The sequence below is a fragment of the Sarcophilus harrisii genome, chromosome 1 (assembly GCF_902635505.1).
Source record: "Sarcophilus harrisii chromosome 1, mSarHar1.11, whole genome shotgun sequence".
Classification (NCBI taxonomy): Eukaryota; Metazoa; Chordata; class Mammalia; order Dasyuromorphia; family Dasyuridae; genus Sarcophilus; species Sarcophilus harrisii.
This window is the reverse complement of record NC_045426.1, coordinates 430,958,679-430,985,219: the sequence shown is the minus strand read 5'-3', so window position 1 is coordinate 430,985,219 and position 26,541 is coordinate 430,958,679. Positions and strand designations below refer to the sequence as shown.

Here is a 26,541-nt window from a genome sequence, read left to right as displayed (position 1 = left end):
TACATGTTTAACTTTATGTAGTTACATGTACCTTTTAAGGAGGTACATTTCAACATTAAAAACTATGTCCCTAAATGGTTGTTTAAATTACACTTTGCAGAAGCAAATATTAAACTAAATTCAAGACTTGGAGAGAAAGGATTTTTTCACTTGTATTTTTTTAAAACTTATACCAATTTGACTCATACCAAATTCTTGAGGGAAACATCTATTTTCTCTTTTCAAGATAATCTCATTCTTTTAGCCTCATATTCTAGGAAATTAATTTAGATTCCTCATATATCTGTACCAATCTGTTTTAACTATTAAAAACGAGATCAAAATATTCATATCTCTGTTGTCAGTGCATTTCTCTGAGTGTAACAAAAATTAATTAAATGATACAATGTGCAAATCAATATTGCATAGTTTAAAGAACTGTTCTGGGAATCAGAAAAAAACCTAGGTTCACATACTTCCTCTGACACCTGTAGAGACTGCGTGACCTTCTCAAATCAGATAATCTTTCAGGTGCAAGACAGAGAAGCTCTATTTGCATATGTAGGGTAAATGCCCTCTTTGGGAGCAATTTACACCTATGAAATAGTGGATTTGAGCAAATGAACAAAACAAAAACAAAACAAAAAAAAAAGAGTGCAAGGTGCAAAAAAGTGTGCAAGATGCGAAAAAGTGTGCAAGCTTCAACAGAGAGAGCCTGCTGTCAAGGAGTTTGCAGTCTCGTAGTGGTGGTGGGAGAGAATAAAGATTATACAAGTTCTATAAAAATTGACGAAACTATAGGCGAGGTCAAACTGAAGGAGGCGGCAAGAATCACCCAAAATGGCTAGGGTTTTCAACAAAGTAGTTTTTAAAAAGAAGACATTGTGTGAAATTCTGCTGGATTCAAATGCCAAAAAATGAATCTTTCTGAGTGCCTATAGAATGTGTGCGGTGAACAGGGGGAAAAAGTCCCTCCTTCCCCTTCAGAATTTCCGGGATCTCCCAGCAGAGGGCAACGCCAACTTGCATTGCTCCTAGCCCCAGGCAGGCAGGCAGCGCAGCTCTTCTCAATGTACCAGGAACAGTATCCCCACATGCCCCAAGGTCACACCGCTCCTACAGCTCTAGCCCCAGAGCCACGGAAATAATGCATCTCCCCGCCCCGCGGAGGCTCTCCGGACTCAGGGAAGTAGCATATCTTGGCCAAGAAGCTCCTTGACCCTGGAGGATGTCACCACTGCAATCTAAATGGGGGAAAGTAAAAGATAGAGTGTGTCGGGTCTGGAGCAGAGAGATCCACCGTAGGGAGGGGGATGGGGTGCATCTAGGCGCTTTCCTGCTAAGCTCCCGGGCTGCTTCTACAGCAGCGCTTTGGGTGCTTGAGTCTGGGGCGGGAGATCCTGGTTCTGTTCTCTCCACCTTAACCTGGACCTGCTGCTCTGGGCAAGGGAAATGTCAGCGCACCCAAATAAGTAGGGAGCCTTCCAGCCAGGAGGAGAGGAAGGCGCGGGAGAGCGGCCCAGAGATTATATAGGGAGCTTTCCACGCCTTCCTCCAGCCCTCCCCGACCGGGCTCTGCCCTGGAGATAACATCCCAACTACTGCCCTCCCTCCCCCAAGTCCAACCAGTGTCTCCTACCCCCACCCTCAACCATCTCCTCCCTTTCTCCCCCCACCTCCCCGGTCGCAAAGGGACTTGGAGTTGGCGGGAGCCTATAAAAGCCCATCATAGAAAGAGCCGGGGACAGACTTGCAGTAACCAGTGCAGAGGTGCAATCCAAGGGCTAATTACTAAACCCTGAACAGCTTGCAAGACCATGTCCCAACACCATTGGGGATATGAGCCAGGCGTGAACGGTGAGTGAAAGCGTTCGGAAAGAAGGGACGACTTCCTTCCCTCTTCCTTCCCCTTCAACTGTCCTCTGCCCCAAATCCCCAATTGCCCATGACGAGCCAGAGACGATGGTGATGGCTGGAGCGTGGCTTCTCCGCACTGCACCTGCTGTTTACTGCAGCTTCAGCTTTGCAAGCTTGAGGTTCAGGTGCACATGGGGATCTCCCGGGCGCGCCCCGCTTCCCAAGCCTCTCTTCTGTCTTGGGTTCCCAGCTGAGGCATGGGACTGGTCCCCTTATCCACTATTACGTTTCCCTTTGGGTCTCTGGGCAACCGGGGTAGGCACTGTCGAGGAATCAATGATCCTGCTCCCTGCCTTTGGCAAGCAGGGGCAGGAGGTAGGACAAGGAGATCTCCCGAAACCCTGATCCCTCTTCTCCCCTCGTTCCCCCTTTAAAGAGAGAGAAGATGGTTCAAAGTACCTTTAGGGAATTTTGAGACCCAAAATACTCATCTAAAAGAACGTTGGGCATTGTTTTCAGGCTAGAGGCAAAGAAAGACACAGCCGGCACGTCCTCCACGCTGTCTGTGACTCACAGATCTTTTCCCAAGGACTGTCCCATTCCTCCGTGTAGGAGAGCAGCTTCCTACTGGCTGTTTTATTTCCGTTATGCTGTGTTTGAGAGTTTTCCTTTCTAGTCTACCACCTTGTAATTTAAGGATTCATTAGGAATCCGAATGAATTGGTACATGACTTTAGGTTTTCTGAAGCTTTGAAAGGGGCGGAAAGAGATGTGGAGAGGGCAGTTTTTCTCCAAATCCATAAAAGAATCAAAACCCGATTCTTGCATTCAATAACCCCGTCATTTCATTCATAATTAAAAGAAATAAAATATGTGAAAACGCTTTGAGATAACAAAAATGCCTTTTTAGAGTTGTATACTGAATACTATGTAAGTGGCGGATCTACAGAACTGCCTTCCAGCCGGGCGGTCAGCATTGTCTACTTGGTTGCAATGACCTGTTGTCTGTTGCACTTTCTATTAAAGGGCTCTCTTCGGGTGGGTTTGGCCTTTGTACATTCTTCTCTTAAAAGATACACGTGCCTCTCTTTTCACCATAGGACCAGAAAAATGGCATGAGGCTTTTCCTATTGCCCGTGGAAAACGACAGTCTCCTGTGGAAATTGAGCTCTCCAAAACACTGTATGACAGTTCTCTGAAACCTCTGCACATCACCTATGACCCCTGTGACGCTAAGAGGATCATCAACAATGGTCATTCCTTCAACGTCGAGTTTGATGATTCCACTGATACATCAGGTAGGTTAGTCTCTGAAATGAGCACCCTCTATAATAGAACTTTCAGTTTATTGGGGTAGTGGAGAATAGAGGGAGGGGAGAGCTTCAATTAGTTCAATTTTTATCAAAAAAGATTTAAGACAACTTTAAAAAATAAAAAACAAACAAACAAACAAATGTGCCAGCCGAAAGTCCCCAGAAGTGCGTTCTTGTACCTTCTCTAAAGTGAAGCTTTTAACTTTGCCTTCACAGCTCCAGGCATCCAATAAATGCTGCTTTATCTATAGTTTGGCTCATTTCCTTAGTAGTTAGTGCTCTCATTCTTTTAAACGTGGTGGGTTTGTACATATTTCTTTTCGGGTGGGTTTGTTTCACCCCAGGCAAACTAATGGAGGGCAGACTGATTTGGTTTGCTTGTTTTGTCTTCTATCAAAACTAGACTTGCACTTGATGGTGGAGTGATAAATACTTGTTTTAGATTGGATAATTGTGGCCTCTGGCAATAGTTTTCTCCCAAACTAAAATGGATAACCTGTATTCCTATTAAATAACCACAAAGCATAAATTAATGATACGGTGTATATGTATAATGTATAAAATGTACATTTAGAACTATTGAATTTTTTAAAATTCTATAATCTTAACTAAAGTATGTTGAGAATGTATGATAATCTTGTTATCAAACCAGCAGTGAGAAGAAGAAAGGGTAATGGCAATCTAGCAAATTTCAAAATTCTTGGAAACATTAATATTTTGTTTATGTCTGGTTTCTGCTTTTGACTGATAACAAGTAGCAGTACACCCATCATCTGTCCAGATCACTTGCACATAAACCTAGATATTTTTTACATATGGGAATATACATACATATTGAGTATTACTGATGAAATAGTTACTGCATTTTCTTTGTAACAGATATTTGCTCATAATGAATAATTTTAACTTATAATTTGTATTTCTTATAGTTTCCAAATATAGAGCAGCACACAAACAGATGCTTAGTAAATGTTTCTTTATTCTTGAATTGAAAGTTGTGCTGTTACATGGGATACTCTCTCTCTCCTTCCCCTCTCTTGTTTTCTCTCTCCCCTTCCTTCCTTCTTTCCTCTTCTTTCTTATTCTTCCTCCCCCTCTCCTGTTTTTTCTTCTTTTTTTTTTTTTTTTTTTTTTTTTTTTTGGTTGCTTGCTTTTTTTTCTTTTTTTTTCCTTTTTTTTCTTTGGTTTTTTTTTTTTTTTTTTTGTGTGTGTGTGTGTGTGTGTGTGTGTGTGTGTGTGTGTGTTGTCATCTTGTAAATACTTAAGGAAATAAGTTATCTGTGCTTAGAATCTTTTTTAAGTAAGATGGGGAAGGGAAAGGACAAAGAAGGAAGATTGGGAAAAGACATATATTTCCCTACATATCCAGTGTATCCCATGTATGTTGGTACAGCCTGAGTGATTTTAGCTAGTACTTCAGTGTCTGTTTAATGGTCAGACTATTTTAGTAGGTACATTTTATATTCAGTAGCATTCATAAACCATGAGAAGCTCTTTGTATTTTTTAAAAATCTGTTTTTTGCAGGATTTTTGCATTTAGTTGATTGGTAAATTAGTGTTTCCATTAAAATTGAGGAATTTGAATAGACTATTTTTATTATCAGGTACAGAAGATTTTTGCAATTAGTATATGATGTGTAAGTCTACATCAAGGCCAGAGGCCTTGGGGGAAAGTGCAGATTTAGAAAACATACTATGAAATTTCATGATTAAGTTGTCTGGAAATGTTGTCTTTAAGCAAGCACTGTGACATGTCTCAAGTAACCTTTTGAGAGATAATGCCTGTAGTGTGAAGCAACTGAGTTGCTCCAACATACACCTGAAAAAGGGCAAGAGATAAATGTTTCCTAAAACTATAAAATTCATTGGTTGCATGCTAAATGCTTGTACATACAAACACATCCACATCTGATGCCCCCAACTACCCCTACGTATTCATCATGTTTTTCTGTAATACTAAAGCAATTTGATAGAAAAGGAATTCGATTAGAAACCAGAATGCATGGATTCAAATTGAGCTTCTGAGTCTTACTAGCTGTGTGATGTTAGAAGCAGGTCATTTTATTTCTTTGAACTTTGTAAAATGAGGTATTTGGATTATAATGATAGCTAGCATTTATATTTGCCTCTACTGCTATACAAGTCATCTCACTTATAATCTCTAGATAGCCTCCAAGATTCCTTTCTACTATAAATTCTAGGTATATCTGTATTAAAAGATAAGTTAATTTCTTACCGTATTCTTCAAACATCTGTCAAATGTGAATATGCCATCAGCATTCTACTAATAGTGTATATTGTCTAGTAATTCATATCTAACATGGGTAAGGCACATTTTATTGATAGATTCACAGCCATATTTGACAGCTACTTGAAGATTAGAGTTAGGAAGTTATTTAACTATTCACACATGTTGAAATTTTAATGACAATAAGTTTGCATTTGTATGAAATGTCTTCTCATGTGTTGAGCAGTCAAGGAATATCAGGTTTCTAAAGTTGCTAAAATCATTTCCTTATCTTTATTCCAGATAGCTGAAAATTAAATGCAGAATCCTTTTTCTCTATGGAGTCCATAATTTGGCTATTGTTTTAAAAATATTTTGCTATTGGCCATTTTCCCAAACCTAAAGGAACAAAAGTAATGCTTCAAAGAGATTTTTTTTTTTTGCATTTTACAATATCCTATAAATTATAAAATATTTATAATACTAAAATGAAATTATTCTTCAATATCTTTAAAATGTTGTCTACAAATACAACTTTTTTTGGTGTCTAGATTTTAGATGCCCCCTCATATACTCCATTTTTTGCCAATGATCTTTTCCTTTGAACATTTACTTTGTTGATTATTAACTGTCCTAGGATTATTGTAACTTAAAACAGTAGATTTAGAGCACTGCAATGAAATCTGGCAAACCTTTTAAGCTATTTTAAAAAAACAACACCTTTTATACACATTCAATAAATAGTGACCACAGAACACTTAAGAACTCCCTGTGCTGTCTTAGTCAGGAAGACTCATCTTCCTGAATTCAAATACAACCTCACACACTAACAAACTTATATGACCCTGGGAAAAGATCCTGTTATTTCTTTCTCCAACTCATTTTACAGATGAATAACCAAAGTAAACATGGTTAAATGACTTTTTCAGGGTCACACAGCTAGCTACTACTAAGTGTCTGAAGCTATAATTGAACAGTTATTCTGATTCTATTTACTATGCTACCTAGCTGCCCCCAACTTTTTGTATGCAGTAATTTATAGTTTTATAGTTGTCTGGGTACACTGAGAAGTTAACTGACTTAAGCAGGTGTCAAATATATGTCTGGAGCAAGACTTGAACAAGAACTTGAGCAAGTCAAGTTCTTCCTGACTCAAAAGATTGCCCCTCTTTTCACTGTACACCTGCTTTTTTCATTTATATCTTTAGGACCCTGAAAAAGTGCTTACCTTATCAGTTGCTCAAGCAAACTCTAAGTCTTTTCATTTTCAAAAAAAATTGCTTGACACACATTAATTTCTTACCAGCAGTATACTACATCAACAATAATAGTGATAATAATAATAAAGTGATCCAGAGATAGGCTTACTGGATATCTAAAAGAATTCATGCTTAAAAGCAATATTAATATACATTAGCAGTAAGATATAGAACATTCTGCTAAGTTTATGTATCTGCAGTTAAGTCAATAATTATATTACATAACTATAATTTGGAACTCATGATTTTTTTTTTGAAATAAATACATTAGATGTTAGCAAGTGGCTTATTTTACTATTTTAAAACATTAATAATTCAGTGGTGATATTTACTAGGGTACTTCTTCCACTTAGGAGAGGAGACCAGATGTGTCTCAGAGTTAAATGTTAGACTATCCAATGTCACTAAAAGATATACAAGGAAAAACAGTAAATGCCTGAGCATCAGAAGTAAAAAGAGAAAGTGAAGTCCATCAAAGTAAAAATCAATCATGCTAGTAAATGGAGTGGTTTCTTAGATGTAAGGTAGACATTGTTTGGAATTGAGAATCTATCATGTTTTAGACACAATTCGTAGGGTGGTACTTCTAGAGACGTTAGCAAATTCCTGTTCCAGTAATGGATTATTGCAATATACTTGGGTAATAAGGTGTTGTAAAGATGACATTATGTAGATTCATCTGAATCATAATAAAAGTTTCCATTTGTCTCTCACACTAAAGAAAAATGTTCTTAAATTAAAAAAAAATAATTATTTTAACCTTTCAAAATTATTTCTGCTGTGTGTATAAACAAATGACTCAAAAAGTCAGAAAAAATATTTATTGCTTTACTTGAATGCTTAGACAATTGAATGACTAAAACTTCAAAGTTTTAAAGTGGTTCAATAATTTATTTTTGTTTTGACCAGATGACATGACTTTTCTTTCTTGTTATAAACCCATTATAAACATCCCTTTTGTTAAGAGGGTTTTTTTTATAGTGTGTTAACATTTTTAGATTTCCTGTAAGTCTTCATTTCCTGCATTTAGAAACTCCACTTCATTTGTTTCCTTTTATCATGCTACCTTCTCACTTCATTTTCACAGTAACATTTCAAAGTTAGGGAACTTTTCAATGATTCCAAATTTTTTTTGTTATTCTGTAAATATCACATAATTGCAATGCCAGAGGCTAAAACTAACTAATGTGACTGAGGGTTGAAACAAAACTGAATTCTTAATCACTTTTATTATATTGGTTTAACTTACTATATTTCTTTTTAACTGTGGAATTAATAAGCTTTAATCAAAAGTTCTGGTTAAAACTATTACTCAGTAATCTTATAAACTTTTAAACAAGTTAATGAAAAATTGCTAATCCATTTATAATGACTATTAAAAAACTCTTAAATGATTCCAAGTGATTTGAGATCTTTTGTTAAAAGTTTGATTTTAAGACATTTTGAACATAGCTTATTAATAATGTAAAAACACATTAATTACAAGCAATCTTGTAAAATGATTTTTTCCACATTATTGTCCATTTTGTTGGGTCAAAATGTGTATTTCTATTAGTCTCAGTTGGAATGTCTTTGCTTAGAAACTTTAATTATGTTAGCCAGGTAACTTGTATTTTCAAGGGGAAGAAAAGAAATAAATTTAAGTAATGTTCACAGTAGAGACAATTTTCCACTTCCTAGATCAGAGACTAATAAATGTACCAAGTTTCCATTGTACACTTCCAAACCTATTCTGTATTGTTTGTTTCCTTCCAAATATCTGATTGAACCAATGAATTTGATTTGAATAATATATTGAATTTCCTTAATAAGGAAAAACAAAGAAGGTCCTGGAATACCTGAAATCTGAGATAATATGGGGCATGTAGTGTACCACAATAATTTGTATCATTAATCATGGTGCCCTACCCATATGGTTCATTATGCCCATATCAAAGACTTTATACATGAATTTAACAACACTTTGTTTAAATTATGTTCTGTTTTCATTTCTATTTTAAAAATTATGATTTTTATTTCTTTTTTAAAAAATTATGATTGTTCTCCTTATTCATTAACATACTTTTTTATTTTTATTTTTCAAATAAATATTTTTAAAAATAATTAGTCTGTTCCTATCACTACCTATTCTGAGTAATTTAATTAAAAAAAACTCACTATATTTACAGGCTGCCAAAAACCCTCCTACATATTAGCCATATAAACCCCATATTAGTTATGTTTATGCTTACATAAACATACACATATACATATATACACACATATCTCCTGCATTTCTTTGGAGGTGAATGGTATTTCACCTAACTACTACATAGCAACATATCCATAATGTCAAAGATTTATCTGTATCAAACACCAATTGATATATCTTCTTCTTGTTATCTATTAGGACACCTAACACAGGACTTCTATTTTGAAATTTTCATTTTACAAAGTTACTCTTATTATCCAAAAAGCATTTTGTTTTTTATAATTATTCCTAAATATTACTATCCAAATCCAAAACCATTGTTTTTGGTTAATAATTAAGTACAGCTTTATATTTTTCATAGTATTGCCTGTTTGTTTATAGAAAGTCACAATTCTCTTAATATTTATCTCTGAGTGATGGATTTGAAGGACAATTAGCATTCACTGAGGCCTTTATAATCTCTTTGAATACCTTTTCCCCATACATGCAAAAATGCATGCACAGACTTGAGGAAAATTGATGTAATGGAAGTGAGTTAATTCTGAAGTGAACTAATTTGCACTTTGAGAAGAGATTAGAAAGACAACAGAACTACTCTTATAGATTATGTGTGTACTTGCCTGTATATTGGCACCTATCGAAAAAATAAAAATGAAATTCAGTTCGGCTCTTTTGGGCTTTGGAGGCATAATAATGAATTGCCTAAGTCTTTTTTGAAGCCATTTTCACTTTTAGAATCTCATTTAATTAATTTAGATAGGTAAATGGGTATTGGATTCAAAGCTGGAATAAACTTTATTTGGAGGTAATTAATATTTCTTCATTGGAGAGAGAAGGAAACTGGGGAGCCCAGAAGCTAAAGGGAATTGTCCACATTCATGAATAGAACCTAGATTTGAGCCTTAATTCTTTTATTCTAAATCCAGTGCTCTTCTGCTGTATCATTCTTTAGAAGTTAACATTAATAAGCATGATGAAAAATAAATTTTATTTACAAAGCCCTTTTACACCTTGTATTTTCAGTTAATTCCTCGTTATTTCATTGGCTTTATTATTTAAAACATAAAATTTGTTCTATCCACAGAATATAATTAGATAGTCTATGTATTTTTAAATTGCTGTATATATATTTATATATATGCACAAAAAAACTTTTATCAATGGATTCTACAAATCAGAAATTCTTTTCCTCTGAAAATTTTTTCTCACTTTCTTGTGTAGTTTATATGTACCAGAAAGTATTTCTTCTTTTTAAGTACTAGAAAACTGGAGAAAAAAATGCAAACAAACAAACAAAACTGTTAACTTTTTACTTTTTGTTTATTGACAGCCTAATTTTTAAAAATCAGATACTACATACATATTAATTTGTATTGTTGGTATGTAATGCATATAATTTTTTTTTTTTTTTTTTACTATACTAGACCCTTTATATATAGAAATAACTCAGCAATATGCTTTCTTGGACTTACTGCACACTTAAAATGTATGGTATACTTAAATTGTCTTAGGTCAGCTGAAGCTTTAAAGTGCTGATATTTTAATTTGCATTAAGTTTTCTCAAAACTCATTCCTTTGTAAAGTGGAAAATCATATCTTTTTTTCCTCACATCCTTCCTAGGGAGTTTGTTTGTATCCCTATCTTGATATGTGTGTGTGTGTGTGTGTGTGTGTGTGTGTGTGTGTGTGTGTTAATTAGTCCCCTTAGATTTTTTTTTTTTAAATAAACTTTGAGTCTCTATCTTTTCTCTTCCCCTCGCCCCCCCAGGAAATCTTTCTTTTCTGAAATGATAAAAGTTTAAAAAATGTTCAAGTTGATAGAATAGTATTTTTTGGTCATAAAAATGAACAAACCTGTGCTTTGTGCTCAGTTGCCTTTAATCCAAAATATCTTCTTTTTCTCTTTTTTAAATGAAAGGAAGTAGGTTTGAGAATCAATGTTAATTCACTTTTAGAAGAATTTGTAGCATGCTTTGGCTACACTGGCTGCTTTTAATTCACTTCCAGGCTTAAAAACAGTTTCTAAGAACCAATCAATTGAATAAAAAGCAGAAATGCAAATGCCTGCATCAGTTATACATTGTATTTTATAACATATATATCATGTTATATATAATGTAATTATGTTATATTTTATACTACAGTTATTATATTACATATATAATAAATACATAAAACATAAGCATTTGTTTATGGATTTTGGATTTTCCAACCCAGAGCAGCTTATTTTGAAAATGAATCCTGGTTACAATAGATAAACACAGAAAATTAATCATTAAATCCTGATTAGTTTAGAATATTAATATAATCAATTCTGAATTGAGAGTCACTACTTTTTAATTTACTTAAAAATGATTTGAAAATCACATACACAAAGGTTACAAAAAACAACTGCAATAAGATTTATTTGACTTAGAATTTAAAATTGACAGGTTTCATCCAAGGAGGTAAATAAACTTTAGAGGAATTAAAGAAGATTGATTGAGCCAGCTTCTTGACATAATCTCATTTAATTTATTTTGACATATCAGCTGCCATCTAAGTGTGTTAGTTTCATGGGAGTAATGTATGTTTATAAAAATAATTCCCATAAAATATCTGTCAGTCCATTAGTTTGAAAGCAGATTATTAATACATTGTATATTTCAGAAAATTAACTTTTGAGTAAAAAAAAAACTATCTTGTATTTTAATGAAATAATTGTCTTTTGTTTTTTAGTTTGAGGAATAGCTGATGCTGAGGCAAAGGCATAATGTGCCCTTTATAGGCCAATCCTATTACAATAGATTTTTGTTTGTAGTCGTTTTGTTTGGAAAGATACAATTTGAACAGTACGTAATCAAATTCATGTTTATAAAAAGCCATGTTAACTCTGTCAGGATACATTTTTCCCCCATTTGGTGTGAGAGTGGGATTATCAGAATTGATGATTTCATTTTTGTATGATATTACTTTACTATCTCAAAAACTTGCTCTATATCACAATGGCAATTTCCTGATTTAGAGAGTGGTCTGAGGGGGACTGAGAAGGTGAGTATTATTCTGGGAGGTAACTGAGATCACACTTGAGCCCTGGACTGGCTGAATGGCCATTCAATCTACTTCTGTATCTTACCCTCTTTTTCCTTTTAAAAAATAATTCAAAAGCTCATTGTAAACAGAATAGATTGGCTAGTGGGGTCATTGGGAGAGTACTAAGGAAGCCTTGTGAGAAAATTCCTTTCAATTATGAATTTTCCCAGTTAAAACACAAGTTTTCCCAGAAGACAGATTGGAGTTCAACACCCCCTTCAGTTAACTAACATTTTTTAAGCATCGTGTACAGCCTGGTCCTGTGCTAAACCCCGAGTATACAAAGAAAAGCAAAAGACCCTTAAAGTTTTGTCATCTAATAATAGTTATTCTTTAAATACCTAATAATGTGTAATCGACAGCTAAGTTAGTGGTTCCCAGAACAAAGAGGCATTGAGTAAGTTTTGACTGGGGAGAGAATGATAAGAGAAGATGATGTGAGATGTAAATTTAGGTTTTCTAAATTGAGAACCTGAAAACCTTGAGGACTGAGTGTTAGGGGTAAGAGGGCAAGAAGAGGTGGTCAGGTAGAGGACAAAGTTGTATGGACTTAACAATGTAGCTCTGGGATGGGCCTGCTTTGATTTACACTCAGATTCCATTCAGTTCCTTAAAATCATTAGGGCTCCTTTTCCTTCCGGTCACAGAAAAGACATCTCAATTTCTCCCTTAAGCCAATCCCAAATTACTCTTCCTTACTCTTTCTTAAGGACTTTCTTCCTCCATTAATTTTCAGCCCTATTACTCTGGCTCCTCCAATACCTTCCCGAAAACACTTAGATTTTTTTTAATTCAGATTAGTTTCCTTTTAACCTTCGTCTCTTATTCTGTCTCGTTTCTCTTCTCACCCTGTGTTTCTATCTCTTTGTCATCTTCTCATCCCTTTGCAGTGTGGCTTCTTTTCTTGAAAGTTCCTTTTGAAAAATCTCCAATGAGACATAAGAGATAATATTTAGAAAAGATTTAGAACAGTGCTGTGCATACATCAGGCACCTAATAAATGCATATTCCTTTCCCTTTTTTCTAGTGATCTAACATTCCAAGGTGGTTTTTTTTAAATTTCCCATCTTCCCTGGCATCTCTGCAACTGTACATCAAATCTTCCTTTAGTTTTGGATAAATAAGTATCTGCTTTTCCTTCTTATTCTGCTTTCTTTGCCTGCTTAGCTTTGTTCTCTTCCTGACCCTTGAAAAGCATGTGTTCCCCAAGCCCTCTTCTCTTACCATTCTAATTGATCTCCTTTGGCAATCTTACTCATCTGGAAGCTTCCAGACTATTAGCTCTGTTCTGTGGCTTCCCAAATTTTCATCTCCATCAATTACCTCTCTTCTGTTTTCCAGGCCCACTTTTATATGTCCTCTATATCCTCGAGAAAATTGTTCAAAAAATCTCTTTACTTGGGATTTACTTTCTTTTCTTCCCTCTGAGAAATTATGCACACTAAAGCTTTGCTATATTTTGTTTTGAATGTTTACTTTGTGAGACTTATTCTTAACAAGTGTAACTGAAATAAATGGTTGAACTGTGCATTCAGCCAAACAGACCATGGCCTGGGGCCACTATTTTATGTTTGATGGTGTTCCTAATAATCTATTTTAAAGGCATAAATGTTCATTTTTTCCTATTGGGGGCAATGACAGTTTTAATACCACCCCAAAGATAGCCCTGGTGTACGTTGTTTTTTTTTTTCTCAGCTATAGGATTTTATATTTACAAGTCTGTTTTGCAAAGTAGGAACCATTGACAGAAGACACAACTTGACTGTTCGGAAAGGCTTCTCATTAGATTAGATTCAAGGGATGAATTTTTCCTTCATAGCTGCTCTTAAAGCTAGTTGGGGGTCTACATCTGTAAAATAGTAGCCATAAGGATGAAATCATTGATTCTTTAATGCTAGAAGGACCAGGGATATCACTCTATGCAAAATTTTTATTATATTTTTACCCCAAAATAATAATTTTTATGCTATCTATACTTTTTTGCTTTATGGATTTTTGTAAGTGTATTTTTTCAATCAATAAAATTTGATTTTTCAAGGTTTATTAAATTCCAGTCCTTAGAAGGATTGAGTATTATTTTGTAGCAATTCAGATCAAGAAACTCTCCTAACAGTGAAAATTTATATTTAAAATTCTATTAAAGCAGATATTACAAAAAAGTGTTTTATTTAATCACTATTTTCAATGTTTGGAGATGACTTAATATGCCATATAAATGAGTTACCTGCAAAGAATAATACTTACTGTTGGTGAAGAGAAAAAATATTAATAATAGTCTGTATTTAGGCATCAGTTTGTCAAAGTTTTATTTAATATAATATTAAATCCATAGACAAGTTATTTTCTAGCTTAGAGAAAGATGTACAAACTGACATTGGCCCCCTCTGCCACTTCCATGTCCTCTGATATGGCAATTTCAGATAATACTCAAAGGAATCTAGAACAAGGAACAAATATTTTAAAATATATCCTGGGTTAACATTGCAGAATCGATCAAACATATCTCTTTTCCCTTCTTTCTGTTACAACCATCTTTGAGGAATTAGTAGGATTCTTCCCAAAGATCTGTAAACAAAAATCAAAATGGGGGGAATGCCAAATTAGTCTAATTAACTTTATTTACTAGTTTAATAATTCAACAGGGGAACACTTGGTCAACTAGCTCCACTAACTAAGCTAAATCTTGTTATGAGTTATGCCTTTAAGTATCCTACATAAAAGCATTTTGAGTGATTTTGGTTTTTTTTTTTAAATCATTACAAATTAAAACAACTCTGAGGTACCCCTTTTTACCTCTCAGATTGTCTTCAATGACAGGAAAAGATAATGATGTTGAAGGAGATATTGGGAAAACTGGGACATTAATTGCATTGTTGGTGGAGTTGTAAATTGATCCAACCATTCTGGAGAGCAATTTGCTCTCCAGCCCAAAGGGCTATCAAATTCTGCATATCTTTTGATCTAGCAATGTCTTTCTTGATCTATATTCCAAAAAAATCATAAAAAGAGAAAATGTGCAAACATGACATGTAACATGTGCAAAAATGTTTGTGGCAGCCCTTTTTGTAGTAGCAAGACACTGGAAACTGAGTGGATGCCCATAAGTTAGAGAATGGCTGAATAAGTTATGATATATGAATGTTATGGAATATTATTGTTCTGTTAAAAAAAAATGATCAGCAGGATGATTTCAGAAAGGCCTGGAGATACTTACATGAACTGATGCTAAGTGAAATAAGTAGAACCAAGAGAATATTGTATATAGCAACAAGAAGATTATGTGTTCACCAATTGTGATGGACTTAGCTCTTTTCAAAAAAAGGAGTGCTTCAGACCAATTCCAGTAGTTTGTGATGGAGAGAGCCATGTGATCCAGAGAGAGAACCATGGGGAGTGAATGTGGATCAGAACATAGCATTTTTACCATTGTTGTTTGTCTTTTTTCCTCTCATTTTTTTTTCTTTTTTGATCTGATTTTTTTCTTGTGCATCATGATAAATGTGGAAATATGCTTAGAAGAACTGCACGTTTAACTCATTGTGTTATTTGCTGTCTAGGATGAAGGACGAAGGCAAAGAGAGAGGGAGAAATTTTTTTTTAAATAATTCTTTTAAAAATAGAATTGAACAAGAAACTCTATGAGACATTGATATGATAAAGTAAAATAAAGTTAAATTTTTTTTTTAATTCCAAGCATTCATTCAGTATAGTAGAATATATTTAAATTTGAATTTCTAGTTCACTGAGTAGAAGCATTACTAACAAAAGTCTTGTACTATAATTCAAGTGTGAGGAGAGGGAATTTTATTATGGGCAGTAACATTATTTCTTTGAATTTCAGTACTATGTGGAGGACCTCTGATTGGAAAGTACAGATTGATCCAATTTCATTTTCACTGGGGCAGCAGTACTAATGTTGAGGGCTCTGAGCATATTTTGGATGGAAAGCAATATGCAGCTGAGGTAGGAAAGTCTTTTTTTCTTTTTATCAATGCATATTCAGGTAATGACTATTTTGAAAAATCTTGTTAAAAACTTTAAACTTCTATACTTTGCTTCATCCATGATTTTCTTAATATATGTAGTGCCTCCAATGGTTTGTCTTCAAGTCATTTGTGTGTAGCTCTTGTTACTATACTTTTGTGATCTTTGCTATCTTTGCCAAATGTCTAGGGGAATTGGAGAATGGAAGGGGATAGGGAATTCCTCTAAGTCTTTTGTTTTTATGGAGAAAGCTGTGTAGTACACACTGTCTATCATTTTCAATATATGACTAGTTCAATTAATTTCATAAATTATTGCAACCCCACTTTTCCAAATCTTCTCTTACAAAAAGACCTTAACATTTGAAGAGTGAGACTTCCTCCTTATGACAATTTAAAAGTTCTGAGAGATCAAGTTTCTGGGTAGATTAAAATCAATTTTTTTGACTACTTGAAAGTAGTCAACAAAAACAGGCTGATTGTCCCCAGGGTAGCCAAAGAGACTGAACTTTTTGATATTTATATTTGATATTTATAAAGTCTTTTAAAAAGGGGATGTACCTGAGTGAAAATCAACTTTGGTCAACAAGAGTGAATATTAATAATGGAAATTGGGCTATATTAAAGATCTTTGGGATAGGTGACTTGGATCCACCAAATCTTGACTTAAGGAGGCCTGTAAGAGCAATGAGAAGGAATGAAATTATTAGTCTAAAATTAGAATTTTTTTTTTACTCTCTGATTAGATCTTGGCCTGAGTAAATCCCATATTGATTAATTTCTAGATGAGGATATAGAAGAGGGGAAAAACTTAAAGTGCTTTGTAAATATTAAAATACCATATAAACTCCAGCTATTGGAGCTATTGGCAGCTAGTGGACCTTTTTGAATCCTTGTTATTTACTATCTCTGAGACCATTGGCAAGTATGCTAATTTCTCTGTGCTCATCCACAAAAGGAAGGGGGTTGACTTTTCTAATATCTTAAATTTAAGTTGTACAAGACTGAATTATCTTTCTTTTTAAACCCTCCTCCCCACTTCTTCCCTATTACTATTGAGGGCAATACCATCTTTGTAGTCCTTCAGGATTATAACCTGGGAATTATCATGTATCATTCATTCTTTCTCCCCTCCCTTACCCCCCTGTTGCCAAAGCCTGTTGTTTATACTTTTACAACATTTCTCCAATAAGTCACCATTTTTCCTTAGATATTGCACCCACTTTAGTACACATCTACATCACCTCACTCCTAGACTATTTTATTAGCTGCCACTGAGTCTGAAGTGTCCCAGAGTCATGGTTTCTCAGCTGGTTTGAAAGAATTCAAAGAGATTTTCTTGGAGTCAAAAATGACCAACTAGTCTCTAGGAGACTCCAGCAAAGTACAGGAAAAGTGGGAAAGTTTATATGATGGAATTTTGGGTTTTCAGCTGGGAGGGTAACAGCCTACATGGGAGAAAAATGTTGAACATAAGAAGTCAGGATGTAATCTTTTTCTGGGGGAGGGAGGTGTCAGATAAAGAGAAGTCAGGATATGGCTCTTACAAAGAAAAATTAAGGCCAGGTAGGGAAAGGATGTGGCTTTTACAAAAAAGAAGTAAGGACCCAGGATGCCAATTAGATAAGGAGACAAGATGGAGGTTCTTGCTAGGTCCTGAATTTTAGCAAGATCCTATTGACAGATAAGTTTATTGCTCCGTATTCCTTAGCTAGATATACAGTTTGTCTTTTGGGGAGAGAAAATTCTGGGATCAAGGACTGGGGATTATTCCTAGGGTCTCTGTGCCTCTAGTCTCTCCCTACTCCAGTCTATCCTCCAGTCAGCCCTAAAGTGATTTTTCTAAAGCACAGATCTTACCTCATAACCTTTCTACTCTATGGTAAGAACTATTGAGTTTTTATCTTTAGGACCTGAAACATAATGGCTACTTCAAAACATTTTAATAGATGTATCTATTATCTACACCATTCCTTTCTTTAAATATTGTTTTACATATAATTTAAAAGTACTATCATAGTAAAAGATGCTATTGAATAAAATTACCTTGTACTTGTTCTTGAATTTTTATTACTCTCTGTTTTTATGTTCTTTTGTGATTTTAGCTTCACTTGGTTCATTGGAATACAAAATACGAAAGTTTCAAGGTTGCTGTGACTAAGGATGATGGACTGGCTGTTATTGGGGTCTTTTTACAGGTTAGTTGTTTTGTTCTTCTTGAATGTTCTAACATAACTTAGACCAAGTTATCTCACATTAACATATTGGAAAGGTTAAAATATTCAATGAAAATTCTTAGTAAATCTTTTAAATGTTAAAAGCTATTGTGCCCAATTATGTCCTTCAAATACTTCAAAAGATTTATGATTTCATTAGCATCCATCTGTATGATGGATGCTAGAATATATATTCTGCAATAGATGCTGTATAATAAATTATCTCACAAGACTGTCTTGAGTAAAGTGCTTTGTAAACATAAAAATTCTCTGTAAATGTTATAATTATTAGCCAAATTAGTCCTCAAATAACACACATATTTTGGCCCTAACTGAAGTCTTCCTGAAATCTATCACTATCAGTCAGCTAGGCTTACAACTCTGGTCTTCATATCAATTTCTCATTGCTTTTTACTCATAAACAATTTCTTACCAAGATATCCTGAACTCCCAAATACATCCCCTTCTCTATTTTAATACTACTGCTGCTCTGATATAGGCTTTTATTACTTTACACTGGGAATAATGCCAGAGCCTGCTGGTCTACCTGCTGTGTCAGGTCTTTCCCCCATTTCTTTTTATCTATCTCTATCTCTCTATCTACCTGTTTGTTTTTGCTGAGGCAATTGGAGTTAAGTGACATAGCTAGGAAGTGTTACGTATTTGAGGCCAGATTTGAACTCAGGTCTTCCTGACTTCAGGGTTGGTGCTCTATCCACTGCACCAACAAGCTGCTCTCTCTTCCCCATTTCAATTCATCCTCCATTCAACTGCCAAAGAGATTTTTCAAAAGTATAGTTCTGACTGTCCCCACAATCAATACAAAATCCTCTTTAGCCTTCAAAGACCTTCTTAATCTACCCTTTTCTTCTGTTTCACTTCTTCAGTCTTCTTATACCTTTCTCTTCTTCATCATATATTCAATTCAATTGCATAATTATCAATTAAATTTAAACTTAAACTCCTGATAGAATCCAAGCAATAGATGATAACTGCATAATGCATATGCAGTTCAGACTTTAAAACAGCCATTAGACCATGGGAATCCTCTTTCTTTTTTTGCTGATGTTTGGAGTTAATGCAGTTGGTCTCAGTTTCATAGAGATGAGAGAGCTTGGGCTTAGAGCCTTCTGTCAAATACTGGCTCTGGGATGGAGGGAAAGTCAAATACCCTCTCTGAGACCTGTTGGCATCTCTCTGCAAATCTTAGAGAGGCTGACTTAGACTGGGAGAGGGAATTTTCTCATGTGTTTCTGCAATCAAAGGTTTCTTCTCTCACACTAGTTATTATATGCCTCCTCTAACTCAATTATCAAGGTGTCCCATTGCTTCCAGTGCCATCTCCAGTCATCCTGATCTATAGCTAGCCACTGGATCCAGATGGCTCTGGAGGGGAAAATGAGGCAGGTAGCCTCCCTCACTTAAAACCAATTCACTCCCTCTGATGCCATGGTTTTCTTTAAGAATTAAGGACAAACAACTTCTTTGTGTCCAAACAGTCCAAAATGTACAAAAGGTTCTGTCAAGTTCAAAAGAAATTTCACTAGTATAATACTAGCAAAGTGGATGATTCAAGATGGAAAGTAAATTCTTAAATTTAATTGCATAATTGACCAATCTCTATTTTACTTTGAAAGTCCTGTTAAAACAATCAGGTCTGATATTCTATGAATCTAATCCCTCCTACTCCATTATATTGGGTATGGTAAGTTAAAGCGGTAATAGTACAAACCATATTCTCTGTATGTATCACATTATAGGTGGGACATGACAAACCAGAACTTCAGAAAATCATTAATGCTATGAGTAATATTCGAACAAAGGTAAGATGATCATCCTTTGGTGCCACTTTAATATTTGTTGGTACTATGTTAGATTTTATTTTCTACCCCATCTGATTTTAGAAAAATCCTCAAATTATGTATCTGTTTTAGATATAACATTCAGGGTTTTGATCAATCACAATAAAGGTGTAGACTTGTAAACTTTGATTCCTATTATTCAGTTACCAACTTTCCTTTATTTTCATGTCTTAGTGTGATTTTAATCCAATAGTAGGGATGAATAAGTATTTAAATTTCCTATCCACCACTGTGATTCATTCTGCTTTGATGTTATCTTAAGTTATTTCCCTCACTATTTGGTCTCCTGTGTTTAAATGTCTTAAGGAGTAGGTACTGCATAAAATGTAATTGATAACCCAATGGAAAGATAATAGGTTATTTTAGAGGACAGTATATGATACCTCAAATGTAAATGTATATGATATCTTAAATGTAAATCATACTTTCTAAATCAAATCAATCCCTATTTTTCAACACTATTCATTTTCTTTTCTTTTCTTTCTTTCTTTCTTTCTTTTTTTTTTTTTTTTACTAAATATGGATCTTCCCTTAATGAGCATCATTGCTAAAAGTGAGATATATACATATGAATATGCTCCTTCTATGATATTTTAAATGTTTTGTTTTGTTTTATTTAAGGGTGAAAATATAGCTTTCACTAACTTTAACCCAGCTTGTCTTCTTCCTGAGTGTTTGGATTATTATACTTATCCTGGCTCATTGACCACTCCTCCTCTCTTGGAATGTGTGACCTGGATTGTTTTAAAAGAGCCTATCTGTCTGAGCCATGCACAGGTATGTTTCTTATTGATAGATTTGCTTATTTTAAAAGAGTTAACTGTAGTTTTATTGATAAATAGTGTTCTCTGAATCTTAAGAAAGTTCACAGTTTTCATCTAAAGAAACCTCTTACAAAAAGGATTTTAAAAATACATATATGTTATGTTATGATTGGCAAATTACAAAAGAGTGATGCAGATTTTAAGATAATTTTGGAAGTATATACATAGGCAAATATAAATATATTTTAGGGCTAGAGCACATAATCAGAGTATAGAATATAGAATGTCAGCCATTTTATAGAAGTTTATATTTTATAGAAAATTCATTAATTTAGGTTTTGGTTTGCAAGTAGATCATCTGGAGCAATATATATTTAATTTTTTAGCACTCACTCTTTGGAAATTTTTTAAAATTTTGTGTTCCTGAGACATCTTATTGTTTCTTATGTCCTATATTACATATTACAAAGTGATTGAGCTTTCTATAGTATTCCTGAGATGCAGCAATGTTAATAACATTTTATAATATCTTATTAACATTTTTTAAAATATTAAGACTTTGTCACACTTAAACACTTTGATTAATCTGTGGTCTTAAAGATAATCAAAATACACTTATTCTGTGCCTACTATGTGTCATGGCAAGGCTCAGTGCTGGAGGTACAAATGTCATGAATGAACCAAACTCTAATCTCCAGAAGCTTACAAGAAAGTATATAATTTTGTTGGTAAAGTAGATTATAACCTGTTCCTGGATGAGAAGACAACCCTTGTCCGTATTTTCTCCCAAATTCTCCATTAGAGAGTCTGTTCAGAATCTGCCCATTAGTTTTCATGTTCTCTTACTGTGTGATTAACCTATTTCATTTTCTAATCTTGCAGCTATCTAATGACAATCTTTAATCATATTAAGTTAGCATAATCTTAAACAATAATAGTCCTTCCTCATCCCCTTGGTTTGTCCTGTATAGATAGTTATAAAGTCTGATCCTTTATAGGATTTATATAACAATATTCTGGAGCTTAATGTAATCCTCCCAATATTGCAAACAGAGTTTCTGTATAATCTCATCACCATCTTTATGGAATTCCTCTTCAATTTGAACTGGACAACCTCTATGCTAGGGGCAAATAACTTTTATAAGCATCTACTTCCTTGTTCTATGCCTTGTTTCACATCTATCTGCTTGGATTCACTCCTTATTAATTCTTGGAATTCCTTTCTTCCTTACCTCTGCCTCTTAGAATCCATTACTTCCTCCAAAACTCAGTTCAAATGTTGCTAATTATATAAGGCCTTTTCTGATCCATCCAGGGAGGATATCCTCCTCCCATCCCAATATTATCTTGTATTTACATTGTTTAAACATTTGTATACACATAGTGTTTTCTCTGATAGAAAATAAGCTCTGTGAGGGTAGGAGTCGCTGATTCTTTTTTGTCTTTCTATGCTCTTTGCTAACTACAATGCCATTCACATCACAGTCACTTAAGAAATTCATAAATGCTTGTAGATTGGTAGAAAATTAGAAGGTTGATAAACAAATTAGAAGGTTGATATACTCCTTAAGAAATAATTTTGATAATTTTGACATGGGCATGGGAGCATTGTAGGAGGAGGACCTTTAAGTCAGCCTTTTGCTGTACCAAAATAGAATGCCGTTCTGTAGTCAAAAAAAAAAAAAAAAAAAAAAAAGCACAGTGGAATTTTATATGCTCTGCATCTTTCATTTATTTGTATGACCACAAATGCGATAGATGTATAAATATAATTTACAAAATTTTATTTAAAAATGTACAGAAGATATCCTGGTCTCTTCTCATGACTTTATTAGATATTCCTTAGATACATACAGATGAATTGCATCAGATATATCACCAGTCTGTTTATTGTTTCTGTATTTTTCTTTCTAATCTTGTATAATCCTTTCTGGCTTGAATCTGGGGCCTTTGGTTACTGCTCATTTTTGGCACTTGTTTCTCTTTCCATAGTTATATACATCCCCATTTCCAATGATTGCTCTAATAATCAGCATACCTCTAAGAGATATGATGGTGGTGCCATCTTGTCCTTAGTGAGTCTTAATGCTTAGGGGACCATGTATGACTATCCTTCTAAAATATAGCTATACAAAAGGTCTTTCCAGAAACCTGGAGAGAGTGGAGTAAATTCTTTCTACATAACATAGTAAGTCCTGTGACCTACTAACTTTCACTTATATCCACCCCAGTCTTAATAATTTCCTTTCCTACTCTACTTATTATGAATGGGCAGGAAGAATAATATATCATTGAGACTCTTTAGTGAGCCCCTAGTGATGGTAGAAGAATGTTATATTTGGAGTAAAAGGACCTTAGGCTCCATTCCCAGCCCCACCACATATTATTTATGTGACATATCCAAATATGTCACACTCTCTATGGGACTCAGTTTCACCATCTATGAAATGTGAGGACTAGGTGACATCGAAGGTCCCTTCCAGTTTTAAAATCTTTGATTTTATGATTCTTGATTCATTGAAGTGATGAAAATGCCTCTAGTGCCCAGCAGACTGGCAAGGAGAAAATATAGGGGGTGGAAGTGGGGAAGGGCCCAACTGCCTATCTCAGAATCCATAGATTCTTTCTACCCATGTAACCCCACAAAGTCATTTGACAAGAAAAATACTGTCTGACTTCATGACTATGGTCAAGTAAGAGGGAGAATCTGCATCAAGCCCATTAAAACACATTTGCAGGAAGGCAGAGTTTGGTATGGGAGAGATAGGATGGGAATGTAGCTGCTATAAAAAGGCCAAAGCATTAGTGATGGAGATAGAGTAAGAAAAGTAGTCAGCTTGCTGATACCTCCTGTGTTCTGCTGCTTGATCTGGTACTAATCTTCTCTGCTTGAATTTCTCCTATCTGGCTTCCTGGTCCATCTCAGATTCTTAGATTTTGGTGTTTCAGAGAAATTCAGGTTTCTGACCTATCCTGGCCTTTATGCTTGCTTTTCTGATAACTAGGACTTTGCTTTTCTTTCTATAGGAAGGGAATCCCCTAAATGTCCTATCACCATTATCCCCTATAGCTTCAGTGATCCTCCTAATATCTACAGGTAGTAGCCCATGAAAGAAATACAATAAGCAGAAAGTTAGATCTTTTAGTAAAATGATTTTATAAAAAGAAGTAAACCCAGAATGAGCCAGATAGGAATTAAAATCTAGCAGTACCCAGCCTGCCAGAAATTCATCAAAAATAAAATTAGGTGAAAAAGCGAAGAACTCTGGGAAGTACTTGAATGGCAGAGCAAAGAGAAATTGTGGTGAATGATTGGAGAAAAAAAAGTGAAGACCAATCTTGGATTTCTCTGAGCAGAGCCAAGGGGATATTAGCAGAATGTTGTGAGGTTTTCTGACTAAACCTTCCAATTCTTTAAGTTATATAATAGGTATCATTTTTGCCCCTGGTGGAGAGGATTTCCTCAGCAGAAGTTCCTTTCCTTCATTGAAATTGCAGGTTTAGATCCAACCATGTGATTGCTGTGAGAGAAATTTAAGTCTGAAGTTAATGGAATTGTGATATGATCTAACTATTTTGGAGAGCAATTTGAAATTATGCTGAAAGAAATATTAAATTGTCTATATACTTTGACCTAACAACACCATATTATTAGAAATCTATTTCCAAAGATGATTTTGAAAGAAGGAAAACAAAACTTATATGTTCTGAAATGTTTATAGCAGCTTTCTCTGATGACAAAGATCTAAAAAATTGAGAGAGGATGTCCTTCAATTAGGGAATGGCTGAAAAACTGTGGTATATGATTGTGAATGGAATACTATTGTGCTATGAGAAATGATAAGCTTGATGATTTTAGAAAATCATGGAAAAGATTTGCATGGAAAATAATGTCAATGATGAATTGGTGTCCCAATTTTTCCACATATCCCCTCTAACATTTATCACTTTCCCTTTCAGTCATTTTGGTTAATTTTCATTTCTTTAATTAGTAATGATTCAGGGAATTTTTATATGACTATAATGTGAAAAGTTCTTTATGTATTTGAGATATAGGACCTTTTTCAGAGAAACTTTGTATACATTTTCCCTCCAATTTTCTGCTTTCCTCCTATCTTATATGTATATATATATATATATATATATATATGTGTGTGTGTGTGTGTGTGTAAAACCTTTTTAATTTAGTATAATCAAAATTATCCATTTTACACCTCATTTCTCTATATCTTGTTTATTTATAAGTATGATAAATAATATGTTTTATGTTCTTCAAATTTTCTTGTAATGTCTCTCTTTATATATGGATCACATATTCATTTTTACTTTATCTTGGTAAATAATATAAGATCCTGGTTTATGCCCAATTTCTGCCACATTGTTTTCCTGTTTTCTGATACATTTAACTTCAAAATAAAAACAATTTATTCTTAAATTATACCTAGCATAATAGTACTTCAGTAGGTTGATATTGAAATATATATATATATATATATATCTTGATAGGTAATGGCCTCAAAATTCAGAATGAGAAATGCATTCTCAGATATAACCTATGTTATTTATTTTGCTTTACTATACATTATTACAAGGGAGAACTATGCCCATAGTGACATATTTTTTAAAAAAAGAGTATCCATGAAGCACTTTTTAAAAAGCATAAAAGAAAAAAAAAGTGCAGAAGGTATACAGAAGTTTTGTTTACCACCTTGTACATACATACATATGCCTATTTCTTTAAACCGAAATTTCACAATTTCTTATGCAAGTCTTGTTATTGCTCTTTAAATTTAATTTTTAAAATCGTTTATTAAGTTAAGTACAAGGTACTGTGCCAGATAGTGGGGGATTGTGCAGTTATGAGCAAAAGTTTTGATGCCTGTGGAAATTGGATACTTCAGCTATAGTATCCTAGTTTGTTCTTGAGTTATATCATGAGCACCTGCTTGAAAGTTAATATGAATGCTTTCTTTTTGTTTTCCAGATGAAAGAATTTTACTGCCTTTACTTCACTGGTGTTGGAGAAAAACCTGAAAAACACATGATGTGCAATTGGCGCCCTGTTCAGCCCCTCTATGACAGGACAATTAAAAGATCTTTCAAAAGTTGATTTCTGTAGAAAATGACCCTAACTAAGCACAAATGTGTCTGTACACTGGTAGCATCTATTCTAGTCTCAATCCTTTTGTATGTGTACTGGAATTTCTATCTCATAAAATATAAAAAGGTTGTAGACCAAGTTAAGATGTTCTTAATGTGTGAACCCCAGTAACCTACAAGTGCAGATCCATGTGCAATGCTTGGCAAGGTGATATTGACCTGGTGCTTAGTGATAGCTATGCTTTTTTTCTCAAGAACCCATAAAATTGTTGCTTCCTCCCCTATGATAGAGCGTATGAGTGCCTAGAGCTGTAAATCCTTAAGGTGTTTTAAAATATAGCAAAGCAGAAAAATTGAAGACAAATCTCCAATAAGTGATTAAATTGAATCAATATAAAGTGTGAGAAGGCAGAATTAATAATAATGATTCCAAGAGATTACATTTAAGATGTTGAAATATAGTTTTTACAAATTCTTATATGTTTGTAGGAATGATGTTTTTGTGAATTTTGAATTAAGTATTATCTAGAAAAAGATTTTAATTATAGTTATTTAAAATACAGATTATATTTCCATTCAGATGATATATACCATAATTTAAAGAAAAATTCATATTGTATTTTAGATATATGTTGGCTAATAAAATAAATAATTATGTTTTGGCTTATAATCTTCTTTATGATCTGGGCCTATGAGTAAAAAGGGAGAAATTTTTTGC

At 34.1% G+C, this 26,541-nt stretch overlaps 1 protein-coding gene across 2 annotated transcripts; it reads left to right on the top strand.

Moving 5' to 3' along the window:
• Window positions 1-1,599: 1,599 nt before the first annotated feature.
• LOC100918259 (carbonic anhydrase 2) lies at window positions 1,600-26,479 on the top strand. 2 transcript variants are annotated; one of them, XM_003759669.4, is made up of 7 exons: window positions 1,600-1,836; window positions 2,937-3,134; window positions 15,740-15,861; window positions 17,987-18,079; window positions 19,858-19,920; window positions 20,581-20,736; window positions 25,708-26,479. In XM_003759669.4, exons 1-7 carry the CDS (start codon window positions 1,797-1,799, stop codon window positions 25,831-25,833), a joined length of 798 nt encoding a protein of 265 aa, XP_003759717.1. In that variant the 5' UTR covers window positions 1,600-1,796; the 3' UTR covers window positions 25,834-26,479. The 2 variants fall into 2 exon arrangements, with proteins under 2 accessions (XP_003759717.1, XP_031802063.1); XM_031946203.1 differs by lacking the exon at window positions 1,600-1,836 and adding an exon at window positions 2,079-2,211.
• Window positions 26,480-26,541: the final 62 nt, after the last annotated feature.